We start from the raw sequence: 13,717 nt of genomic DNA on the forward strand, positions 1-13,717 counted from the left end.
TTCATGTGAGTACAGAGTACTGCTGGCCTGAACGCCAGAGGTTTAGGGTTGTGAATGGTTGATATGGGTGTTGGAACCTGACTCACGTATTCTGGAAGAGTACTGTGTCCTCAGAACCACTGAACCATATCTCTGCAACTGATATTTACTGAATACTTTACAAAAAGAAAGCCAAGCACCAGTGATTCAGTATAATTTTATAATCTCTATAAATTCATTTAAAAATATTAAAAACTAGAAAATTAGTCTCACTTTTCATAATAGATGACAGCTACAAAGTAATTGCAATAAAACCAGAACAATGTTACAAAGCTTTTATTACATGACTTTTGTCTATCAGACAAGTTGATTTTGTTATTGCTCTTTTAAAAAGTAGATTAGCAAACTAAAAAATAGGGTTGAATACCAATTACAGGCAACTGAGAGTTTTACCAAATGTGATTAGATATGAAGAAAGTAATTTAAAACTGTAAAACTTTCAAAATATGTTGTTTAATGTCTTTTAATATTATGTCTCTGTGAAATTTCAAGTTGTTCCCTCAGAATGACTTCAAAGATTTAGGTCAAATAAATGCTGTCTTAATAAGACACAAATATTAAAGACAATGCTTTTTTCTTATTGTCAATGTACTTTGAGTTGTGTAACAGAAATTCCCAAATGATTATTTACTCCCAAACTGAAATGTGAAAGAGAAGTTTAAAATGTTTAGGAAAGTGTATCCAAAAAGTTCTGTCTTGTTTCTTCAATAACTCATAATTATCCCACATCTCAAAATCATTTGAAAACCCAGATTTTGACTTCCTTTGATCAGTTAAGACATAATTAAGGTTTCTTTCAGCATTAGTGTTTTTATAAAGACTTCCAAATAATTTTAGCATGCAGGATTAAATAGGAATTGTCCAGATCCTGCTTGGACATTGATTTGGAGGGAGTGGCATTATGTCGTGTTGGATGCCATAGTTAGCATATATAAAGGAATTCACATTATTTCTTCCTTGAGGCAATTCTTGATGGTGTATATAATCACACACCCCTCTTCATTAGATTTTATGTCTTCTATTAATTCTATTGTGAAAATTGACCTTTGATCTTCAGCGAGAAGAGAACAAGTAATACAGAATCTGAGGATGTAATACTGCTAAACTGGTAGAATTCTTGCTTAGCTTGCAGAACACCTTAGGTTTCATCCCCAGCACAATTATCAAGAAAATAGTACTGTTATCAGTTTTCTAAACAAGGAAATTGATGTTTTTTATAAATGATTAAGTAAAACCATGCCTATTTACTAATTATATACTGACATTTCTTTATAATTATATTTAATACTAACACTCTATTTCTGTCTTATGAGTATCATGGTCAAAATTTATTGCTTGTGGTCTTAATTTTGTGCTGTTGGTACCTAGAACCTATTTCTAGTGTGTGCCATGTACCCCATTTGCATATCCACGTATAGGAGTGGTTGGCAGTTAATGATATTAGTGGCAATAGAGTATAACAGAGGCAGTTCAACTACACATTAGCTTTAATTATTTATAAAACCTTAATAAGAAATTAACATGATTTTTACTAGTTTTACAAACACCACATGCTCTTGTTGATCTATTCAATTTTTTAATAACAATATTAATTGGAAATCTTAGCAAATACCAAGGACTTAGATGATATTGAAAGATGCTACTGAGGAGTCTAATTTTCTTATGTCTAACTTTGTTGGTTAAATTGGATTACTCTAAGCTGTCTTTGTTTTGTGAAATAAAATGTAAATAAGAACAAGATGCCAATAGAGATAGATGGAGGATAGATGGAGAATTGCACAATGATATAAAAATATGTCTTTATCAAGCAACTGTGAAAAGAAAATATTATCACAAACCCAGGAAACGTCTTCATCTATTTACCAGTCTTTGTCTTCTCTCCCTTGCCACAATTAACTGCCATCCTCACTTTATCACCAGAGTGACTTTATCCTGACATTGAAGTGTATATCACATTTTCATGAATGTTTCTATGTGCTGCATGTTTTGTTTAGATATTTATTTTTCAGATTTATTTTGTTGCATTTGACTACAGTTTGTTAACTTCATTGGGACTGAGCATTGATTGCATGAAGATGCCATATTTTAACTACCAATTCTGCTGTCCATTTGAGTTACACTCATTTCTATTGATCAACACAGTAACGGGTCTATGAATGTCATCGTGCATGTCTTTTAGAAGATTGTTAGACAGTATTATAGAATATACAGATGCCCATGACAGTTAATAGCAAAATATTTTCTTTCTAAAGGTATATGAAAGCAAAAGTCATTCCATGACATCACACAATTTTTGAGAAATGTTAAAGTGAAATAATAAAAAACCATGACAAGAAGTTTGTCCCAAAGAAGATGGCTCATGGCAGTAATCCGAGAACACAAGCTGGTTGCCCTTTCTCTGCAGAAACTCTGCTCTAAGCGAGTTTTGCAGTTGGCTTCATGTTTTGCTTCATCACCTAGTGCATTTCAATCTTCTTTTTATATCGGTGAAGGACACTCTTTGTGGGAAGCTAATTCTAACCATAATTTTATTGAGGGATAAATAATCAAACTAAAATTCTAAGGCATAATTCACCATCTAGCTAAAGATACTGACTTTCAGTACGTCCTCCTCCTTGAGACTTTCTATGAGCTTTGGAAAAAAGTATTCTTTCTTTTTAAAGCAAATTTTGTAAATTTTAATCTCTCTGATGAATTTAAACAAGAAAGCAGGAAAATGAAGAGATGTCAGTGACTACTGACAAAATTATCAAAGCAAGTGTTTGTTTTGACAGTATGCAAGACAATAGGAAGAGACAAACAGAAAGGGTCTGATTTTGTGTTGCTATTGTTTTATTTTTATTTTTTCAAACAAGTTTTCATTATGTAACCTATATCGTCTAGAATTCTTACAAAGTCTGAACTGGCTTCACACTCATTGAATCTTTTTGCATGGATTCTTGAGTGCTGGGAATACAAGCATCAACAGTCATGCTCAGTGTGAACCAGTGGGTTTTTTTGTTGTTGTCGTTTTTGTATTTTTGCTTTTTAATTCACATTTTAAAAATTGTGTCAGCACACGTTGAAGTCACCCTACCTGTCATAATTATTTATGTTCCTGTTTTCTAAGCTAATTTGGAGATTCTGACAGTAGTAGTCAAGATTAATTGCAGCTAATGAAACATAATTTGTGATGATTGTTAATAAATATTTTGCATTTTATGCACTGGTATATATGTATGATATTTGATTCAGTCAAAGTGTTACACTTATTAACAGATATAAACCTAATTGAACGAACTGAACTATTTGCGAGCTACGAAAGTCATTCCAAACTCGGCAATCTGCTCTCAGAATGATCTGCACGCATGCACAATTAATTCCCATTCATCTTACTCCTTCTTAGAAGTTACTTAGTAAGTCAGTTAACATTCTTTCAGGAAAGTCAGCTATGTAAAATTACTGAAGACTCTTCAATCATAATTATCATCATAATTACCATTGTCTCAAGTCCGCTTTTCACAGAAACCAAGACATCCTTCTGAACTCTCAATCTAGAAAGCAGGATGGAGCCCCAGATCTCACCGGACTGTAGTGATTCTCCCGCACCCACCATTGCACCAGTATCTACAGGCATCTCTTTTACCTGCTCACAAGCTTTCTAGAAATCCTCCCTTTTCAAATACAGCCTTTGGAAGGAGCTGCATCTGAGTGTTGCTTTTCAAACCCAATTTCAACTCCAAATGGGGCAGCTGATCACATCCATTACCTTTAACTGCAAGCTTTGCTGCTATTCCTCAGTATGGCTTGTGAAATCATTGTTGTCTACAAGGTCAAGCTTAGGATATTTGAATGTTATTTACTTTGTGCTGAAGGTGCCTTATTATTCACTGGTCTCAGTTACAAACTCATTTATACCCCAAAGGAAAATGATCTGGAATCATCACTTATTGTACATAATCTTTTAGTTGTCTTTTTGACGACTACACACAGAGCAGCAATTCTCAACCTGTGGGTCACAACCTCCTTGGGGGCTGAAAGACCCTTACACAGAGGTCATCTAAGATTATGGGAAAGCACAGATATTTACGTTAGAATTTGTAACAGTAGCAAAGTTGCTGTTCTGAAGTAAAAATGAAAATAATTTTATGGCTTGGGGTCCCCACAGCATGAAGAACTGTATTAAAGGGTCATAGCATTAGACAGTTGGAGAACTACTGACATTTATTCTTAGGCTAACAAGATGGCTCAGTGGATCAGTTAATTTTCCAATTCAGATCTCAAGAGCCTGCATAAAGCCAGATGTGCTAGTGCATGGCTCAGATAGTTCTCCATCCCTGTAGATAAAATTAAGAGAGCAAAACCGCCAATGTAAAAGAATTTGGTAATAGAAATGATTCAAAGGTATCTCTTCTCTTATATATATGACCTGAGGGAGCTATAATGACATGTACAATACTGTTCATGTGAATCATGTGTCTGCAAATGAAACCTGCAATCAGTACCGACATAGCAGTAGTGCAACTGATTTTTATACCACACTGGCATTTTAAAAGTATTTCAAGCATAAAAATAAATGTTGTTTTTTTGTTTTATTTAACTATCTTACCTATGTTAGGGAAATAAAAATATATATTGCATTTTGAGGAAGTGAGTATCAATGGATTTATAGAAATTCAGATGAAGCAACAGAGGCTTTTTAATTTGTCCAACTGTTTTCTCTTTTATGTTGGATGGGTATAATAAAGAGTCTCCCATTTAACCTGGATCATTAGTAAATCTATTAGAATTTGACATAGATGAAAATATAAAATTCAATAAATACTAATTAATTTTTCCAAACAACCCACATATGTACTAAAATCAAGTATTTTAATTGTTTATGTAATTGTATTTTTTTTCTTACAAGCCCTGCCTTTTCCTAAATAGCTCATTATCAGTTTGAAGAAGAGGTAATGTTTATAGTTATGGCTTAGTTAGAACCACATGTTAATGTGTAAAGACAGAAACAAAATGAATACTATGATTTACAACACAGAGATTAAATGACTAAGGCAGACTGGGAACATGAATTTATCTAAAATATTCCATTTGGCTTTTTATTATTTTATTTTTTAATAAGAAAACAAACTATCTTTTTTTTTTATTTGACATACCAATTCCAGTTCCCACTCCCTCCTCTGCTCCCATTTCCTCCACTTTTTCTCCCTACCCTACCCCCATCCACTCCTCAGAGAGGGTAAGGCACATTACTTTGACAAAGGTCCAAGGTCCTCCCTACTATATCTAGGTTGAGCAAGGTATCCATCCAAAAAGTGGGTTCTCCAAAAGCCAATACAATCAGTATGGATATTTTGATTGAGGGAGCCATTATGGGGCTAGTAAGAAACCTGACATTAGAGAAATTTTCAGAAGTCTACAGGGATAACCCCAGCTAAGACCCTAAGCAATAGAGGAGAGGGTGTCCGAACTGGTCTTGTGCTGTAGTCAAGTTGATGATTATCTTAAATGTCTCCATAGAACTTTCATCCTGTACCTGATGGAAAGAGAGGCAGAGACCCACAGTGGAGCACTGGGCTGAACTCCCAAAGTTCAGTTGAAGAGTGGGAGGAGTGAGAATATGATCAAGGAGGTCAAGACCATGATAGGGACATCCACTGACACAGTTTACCTGAGCTAATGGAAGCCCACCAACTCCAAACAGATGAGGAAGGAACCATCATAGGCCCAAACTAGACCCTCTGAATGTGGGTGACAGGTGTATGGCTGGAAATTTATTAAAGAGTCTGAGTTATGACTATAGATGGATCTTATAGTTCAGCTTCCTAGAAAATCCCCTGAGAATCTTTAAACTATTAATCCAGAACTCTTGGCCAAATGACCTGTGACAACCTCTTTATGTTTTCCAGAAATGAGAAGACTGAAGGTTTGTGGCCACAACTCCTCTGATGTTTTCATTCAAGTGAATTTTAAAAAAATTATGATCAATTAACTTAAGAACAATTTTGATTGCATTTCCTTTCCTCTATATGGTATTTTTTAAGATACTACAGAAAATAATAACTCTAAATCCTCCCCAGGGGATGCTGACTGGTTCCTGAACTCAGATTTTCAAGTTTGTGTGCTTTCAAGCCAACCATAGTAGATAGATTGTCTTAAATCATGATCCATCTGTTTGTACACAGGCATGCCCACAGTTCCACAGGATGCCTCATTTATTGGTCAGACACTATCATCCTTACAAAGCCCCTTGTAAATACAGACATCCTACCTCTATAGACCAAATGAAACAGCCTGCCATGAATGAGAGAAGATTTTTGCCTCTTATTTATTTTTTTAGACAAATCTGGAAATGATCCCAGATCATGCATCATCCCCTTTAATTTAGATTTCAGCTGGAAGAGCTGTGGAGAAACTAAACCTCGTTTATTTATAATATAGGGGCTCATTATTTTTCCTCCTGGAAAGCATCTGTTTTTAGTTCTTCTGAAGTAATGTTAGGTAAATGCCTTGAAACAGCTCTACGGATTCATGCTTTAGTTACACTTTGGAGCTATGATGTTAAACCTAGCAATGGTCACCTCACCATAATAATTCTGGACCTAGAAGCTAAATAAGTATTCAGTGTAATATGAGTATGGATAAACTCCCATGCTTAAAGATGAAAACTTGTGGTTTTCTAAGTTTGAATAAATTTTTCCAGGCACTAAAATGAGAATTAATATAAAGATAAACCAGATTTACCTGTCTCCTAAATATATGTTTCTTATTTCTTTTTGTATTTTAATTTCTCTCTGTGTCTATTTGGGCACTCTGAAGTGTGGAAATAAAACTACCACTGATGTATTCATTTTTAATAATCAGAATTTTGTTTCAGGAGTTGGTAAGGAAGTGATGAAATTGAGAGTCATTAGTTAAGTTCAGTATCTTTCCTTCTAAACAAGCCTATTTTATTTCTATATTAAATAAAGTTTTGATTTTAGTTTCTAGACAAGAAAAATTAAATGCACCACTGTGCTTGGAATATTTATTTATTAGCATGAGAATTTCCATAAAAAAATTAAAACACCTAATCATGATCTTCTTATATTAAAGAAAATGGAATCCCTATGGCTGACAGGGAAGCAGGGAGAGAAGGGAAAGACACACACAGAACACACACACACACACAGAGAGAGAGAGAGACAGAGACACAGAGACACAGAGACACAGAGACAGAGACACAGAGAGAAATTAAAGATTTAAAAGGCACTCACACTTTTGCATGGATTATTATGGTAATGAAATACTATCATGATTATTCTTAATGGACTAACGATATTCTTTTCTTCATAAACTAAACAAATTAATGTTTCTTGTTAGAAAGCCTCCCCCAAACACAATAGTCAGATCTGGGTCATAGGATTAGAGTTCGTTTCGGCAGTGCTTAGCAGTGCTTTGGTGAAATGAGGAATTGAGTCCCTAGAGGCCATTTCCTAGCAGAGAACTTGTCTAGGTTGCTTTCTTTGGAGAGGTGTTGAAATATTGCCAGTCCACCCTATCCAGTCCAGGCACTCTGGAAGCAATGCTTATCTGGAGCTGCTATGCTCATTAACTCTCTGAATGTGGCTGACGGTGGAGGATGACTGAGAAACCAAGGACAATGGCGATGGGCTTCGATTCTACAGCATGGATGGTTTCTGTGTAAGCCTTGTCAGTTTGGATGCTCACCTTCCTGGACCTGGGGGGAGTTGGGAGGACCTTGGACTTAACATAGTGAAGGGAACCCTGATGGCTCTCTGGCCTGGAGAGGAAGGGAGTGGGGTTATGGGTGGAAGGGAGGGGAGGAAAGGGGGAGGAGATGGAAATTTTTAATAAAAAAATGAGGGAAAAAACATACAAAATGTAAAACAGTGTCTTTGTAGATGTTTGTCCATGGACTTTATTAGTTTTGTAAATTTTTGGTTGCAAATTTTACAACACATAAATATATTCTAGTTATATAATTTCCATATTTCCAAAAATTTATTGCTTGAGAATTTTATAGATGGATGTTATAATATGTGATGATATACACCCAACATTCCCACTTTTTACTCACCCTGGGGCTCCCCACATACACATACATTCCCCTGAGAATAGTCTAGTTCTGAGGGTGTAAACAATTTTCAGGAAACAGCTTGACAATTTATGAAAATAATATCAGGTACTACTGTAGAGCCTGTAACTTCCCCAACAATGGGTCTTGATCCAGGATTATAGTATTAGGTATGCATATACCCCTGGAGGAAGATAACTCAAATTATAAGAAAGCATGTAGTTACCCCGTAAGAGTGACTAGTCAACACAGGTACATTCTTGAATGGCAGATCCGGCAGTATGCAGCACTGAGTGACAGGTAAGGCCCTTGATATCTTTTTTCCTCAGCAGATTACATAGCTTTTTCTGGCACAATAAACCTAGCCAAGAGGTGGGATTTTCCCACTTTGCTTGAGATTGATTTCTCCAAGTCTTTTTTTTTTTTTTTTTTTTTTTTTTTTGATTTCTCTAAGTCTTACAGGCAAAATGTGTGGTATCTTTAGCCATAAGGGTCTATATCATGTGGTTATGGTGGGTAACCAAGATAGCGTTTGTTGTTTTTGGAGACCTCTGAGGTGTCCCTAACGAGTAACTTGTAAGAAAGTATTCCATGCATTATACTATGGTTTTCATTTAATAACATGTGTCTTTGGAGAGAAGCATTGTTTACTCAGTCAAAAACATCATGTGAGGAGTGCTCCCACCCACTGAGATGGTGGGACTGATCCATTCGGACCTTACCAAGCCCAGCTGGACTGGGACTGAAAAAGCATGAGATAAAACCGGTCTCCCTGAACATGGCAGACAATGAGGGCTGCTGAGAAGCCAAGGACAATGACATGGGATTTGGACCCTACTACACATACTGGCTTTGGGGGGTCCTGGCCTGTTTGGATGCTCACCTTCCTAGACCTGGATCGAGGGGAGAGGAAGTTGGACTTCCCACAGGGCAGGGAACCCTTACTGCTCTCTGGACAGGAGAGGGAGGGGGAGTGGAGGAGGGAGGGGGGTAATTGGGAGGTGGGGAGGAGGCAGAAATTTTTAATAAAAAAAAGTGAAAAAATGTTTAACTGTAAACCACCTCAAAAAAAAGAAATGTCGGTGACTTAAAGTATAATTAATAATAATGTTGCTACTGAATAATTTTGATTTGTATAATTAGTTAAGAAGAGTTTACCCAAATATTTGCAAAACTCTAGATAAAGTAAATGAAGTTAAAGATTTGTGCATGTTATGGGATCTTTAAAGTGATAAATTTGTTCTACCTTAACATTTTTAACTTCAATAAAATTATAGTTATTTGGAAAAAAACATCATGTGAACTACATGTACACTAGTTTACTAACTAGTGCATTCCTATAAGGCTTTTCATACTAACTTAATATTAGATATTATTTCCCAAAGCTATAAAAAACAATATTATTGTCCTTGCTTCCTAAGATAATCTAACTAGTGTTCCTCTTAAAACATCACTTTCTATCTTCTTTGCAACCAACGTTAACAACTCAGTCACCATTCTCCTACCATTTTGGACATCTACATATTATTGATCATCTATTTTCTGTCTATCCATTCATGTGTATATACACATCTGAAATGTTATATCCCTATGTATAAATGTACACGTCTTTAAATTTATTTACCACATCCACATTGTGCAAGTAATTATATGGACTGAGGAAATGTGAAATTTGGCATGAGGAAAAAAATTACATGTCTCAGCATGTACAGGCTTTGCCACCCAAGCCCCCATGACCCAGCTTGACCCCAGGAACTACATGGTAGAAGGAGAGAACAGAATACCATGGGTTGTTTTCTGACCTTCTCATAAAACACTGACTCCATGGGTGTGCCATGGCACACTTTCTTACTCCTGAATAAATAACTCCAAATAAATAAATGTAATTGAGAAATTTCTAAATCTATATATATACAATCAGGGCAAAGTTGCAATCTGCTACCCAATGATATCCATTCTCTAACATGATTAGGAAAAGGAAGCTAAAAGCAAGGGTTTGGTGTCTATCTTCATTTGTTAACTTTTCACAATCCCCGGATTTCTTGCAGTACTGTTGAAAGTGAAAGGTGAGGGTTTGGCCAGAACTTAAATTTTTCTAGAGCCAGAAAAATACAGTAATTTTGCATGTGGGAGGGGAGGAGCTAGAACTTAGATCAGAGGAAGCTATAAATCACAGAGTTCAATTCATCTTCCTAATTAATTTCTCCCTTCTTTGTCAATTATGAGGAATTTTCCATGTGGTTTCAGCATATAATACTGACTGACAGGATACCTGAGACCATTTGATCAGTCAAAACAACTAATTTTATTCATATGAATACAGTACATCCAGCTCAGTTAATATTGCTGTGACAAACAATGAATTAAAGCCTGCAACTGCATTTTTCTTCGTAGTACAGTTTTCTTAACAAGGAAAGATAAATGAACGACTCTAGCCTTCAGTGCAAGAAACTGGAGAAAATACACATCATGTAGCCCGGGGGACAAGAAGGCAGTCAGCCTGAACTCTTCCTAAGTGGCTCAGGTGGAGGAGAAGGGGCCTGACTGAGGGGTGTGCGAGTGAATCTAATAATCACTCCCTTAGTTTCATTAATAGATTGGTGTAAATTAACTCCTTGAAGGAGACATTATGGCTGAATCATTAGACTGCCTTACAATAATTTAAATATCACATTCACAATTTTTTTTTAAAAAAAGAAGTCTTTAATGAGGCTGGGCATGTGGGTGAGAAGAACAGCAAACATTGAAAGGCAAAAATAAGAGATAATACATGTCTTATTCATAGACAGGAGGGCAAAGCACTCTGGAAAAGTGTAAGAAACATTTTAATACATTTTAATCTCCATCTGCACATTATAATTGGTTAGATTAACCATCAGGGAGACTTTTTGCGGTTTCCCTTCACTCCCTCAATCCCGTCTCATTCCTCCTTTCCTCTGGCTGGTTTGTGGTAGAAGTCAACTCAGGGGTAATCTGTGTTTAGTGACTAATATTTTTCTTTCCTTAGCTTCACTAGCCAAAAATCAGATGATGATTATGAAGATTACACTTCTAATAAAACATGGGTGTTGACTCCAAAGGTTCCCGAGGGTGACGTCACTGTCATCTTAAACAACCTACTGGAAGGTTATGACAACAAACTCCGGCCTGATATAGGAGGTATGAAGAAGCTTTGGGTTCTGTGCTGTAGAGGGGACCCACCAGGCCTAGTTACTTAATTAGAAAAACACATATTATATTCCAAGAGCCAGAAAGTTTAAAATTATAATCCTACAATTTTCAATATAAAGAAAGGGTATATAAATAGCATTTAAGCCTGGTGGTAGCAATGGTGAAGTTTTACACCTGCTAGATATTGTCCTCGATATTAAAAAGGTTTTAGTTTTTAAAAAGTTGCTGTTGTTGTTTCATCAAAACTCCTGATGAAATAACACCAGAGAGAAAAGAAATCAAAATGAAGAATAGCAGAGAAGGTATTGGGTAGACACAACTATGTGATACCCAGCTAAATTTTCAGAGACACTAGCAATAAGCAGTATTTGACATCATAGTGGGGGATGGACTAACCTATGTCTAGTCAAACGGGCTCAGATAGTCTCTCATTCTATTCCAGAATCAGGGTGTGAACTGTGAAAATCTTTTTCATGGTAATAGAAAAGAAAAAGAGACATGGTTAACCATGTTTGGGCTTAGACCTGCCATTCACTTTTGTAAAGATAGTATCTGTCCAAGTAAGATCCACCAACCCCAAAGTCAAGAGATCAACTAAGTAACCTCCTTCACAGGAAGTGAAGGGTTTGGATGTCACCACTGATGAAGAATTCCATCTGTCACAGAGAGTTTGGGCATGGTACTTTCAAGGAAAATGAATAAGATGAGATAAAAATGCTTGAATTAAAGCCCAGAAGGACCTCGAGTATCTTCTGCTAATTAAATTTTAAATCAATATAGATCACATTCATTTGATCGTGAGCATTACACCACCTATTTTTTAGTATTAGTTCTGTCTACACAGATTGGTGGTGTAATGGGCTTCCTGGCGGTTTCCTTCTTACTCTCTACGCAGTCACAGCAACCCTGTAGATCATTAGTGAAGATCTCAATTTGATGTGGTTTGGAGATGTTGAGGGCAATGTTGGTGGTCAAAGAATTGACAAAGCAATGTTACATTATTGCTGTTTGTGTCTACTTTGAACTTTTTAAATATAGAGTTTCTTCTGCCACTTAGTAATCATGTTCTGTATACATCAATCAAGTGGGGTCAGGAGGCACAGTTTCTAGAGCTCAGAGAGAAAAAAATGATTAAAATTTCAGGCTATCTGACAAGATGCTATAGAAAAGCAAACAGAAAGAAGATTTTTTTTACTTCTCTCACTTTTGCATACTCTAACAAAAAAAGCCCCCCAAACTACTACACTTGCTTTTTGAAACAACATCCTTAAAAAAGAGATTTTTTTTGACAACAATACATTATGAAAAGCTAAGGTATTGACTAATACTGAATTAGTCCTGTGTAGATCATTTTAATGCAAGCTAAGTGAGCTAGGCTAAGAAACAGACAAAAAATACAGTTTTATTCATGGTTAAAACAAACAAACAAAAAATTATATTCCTCTAATTTCCTTGCAGTGAAAACCGACATTAATTCAAACGGATATGTATGTGAACAGCATTGGCCCAGTGAATGCTATCAATATGGTTGAGTTAAAAATATAATTTGTTTTTAGCTAAGAAATAATAAGGAATTTTTAAAAAGGGAATCAAAAATTTGCAAAGGAAAGATAAACTTAAAGACTGATTTTTTTCATGTCAATTGAAGCAGTTAAAAATTTAAGCATTTTTATCATAAAACTCAAACATGTTTAGAAATTAAATCAATGAGTGTGATTTTGATTTAATGTTGACCCAACAATCACTGTAAACCTTTCAATTGCTACCTACAGCAAAATATAAAGCTCTTTTATGATTTAGAAGATTGATGTTGTAAAAATAATACTTTGCTTCAATTTATAAATCTTTTCCAGAGCAAGTATTCATACTTACAATATTTTTCAGCCCAAATCTGAAGTGAAATACTAATTATTATAACACAAAAATATAAGGGAATAAACTTATAGTATACTTGTTATATAATTAATATAGTTAAAATAAAATAAAAAAGCAAATGTAGTCAAAATACATAGCAGAAAAATACTATTTCAGTACACAGCATATAGTATAGTAATATGATATATTATGGCATGCTAGAATAAATTTATTCTATACAGATAAATACAGAGACTCAGATAAAATTATAGAAAACTTACATAATTATCAAAATAATCCTCAGTTTTTACATCTTTAGTGTCCTGGTACAAGTGCTAAATATTAAAGACAGTCTGTAAGTAATAATTTAGCTTTGTCTTGTTGACAGTATATTAAAAGAGATTATCTTGGTATCAGAATTATGGTTCTGGCAAATTGTCTCTTAGTTCTGTAAAATGCTGTTTTTATCGTTGTATTTAATTTCATTTGTTTGATACTAAAGTGTGTTCACATTATCACATCATTTTCCTTTTCAGCTCAGCCTTTAATTAGCTAAAAATAATTATTTAAAATGCTTTCTCCTCTCTAAAAAATTAA

The 13,717-nt window shown here is 35.2% G+C and overlaps 1 protein-coding gene across 1 annotated transcript in view; it reads left to right on the forward strand.

Moving 5' to 3' along the window:
* Positions 1 to 13,717, forward strand: part of Gabrg2 (gamma-aminobutyric acid type A receptor subunit gamma2) — an 81,405-nt gene that overhangs the window by 14,269 nt on the left and 53,419 nt on the right. Inside the window, 2 exon segments of the mRNA XM_038326974.1 lie at positions 11,103 to 11,271; positions 12,725 to 12,793. Coding sequence (XP_038182902.1) covers positions 11,103 to 11,271; positions 12,725 to 12,793 — 238 coding nt within the window.

Source organism: Arvicola amphibius, chromosome 4 (assembly GCF_903992535.2).
Source record: "Arvicola amphibius chromosome 4, mArvAmp1.2, whole genome shotgun sequence".
Lineage (NCBI taxonomy): Eukaryota > Metazoa > Chordata > Mammalia > Rodentia > Cricetidae > Arvicola > Arvicola amphibius.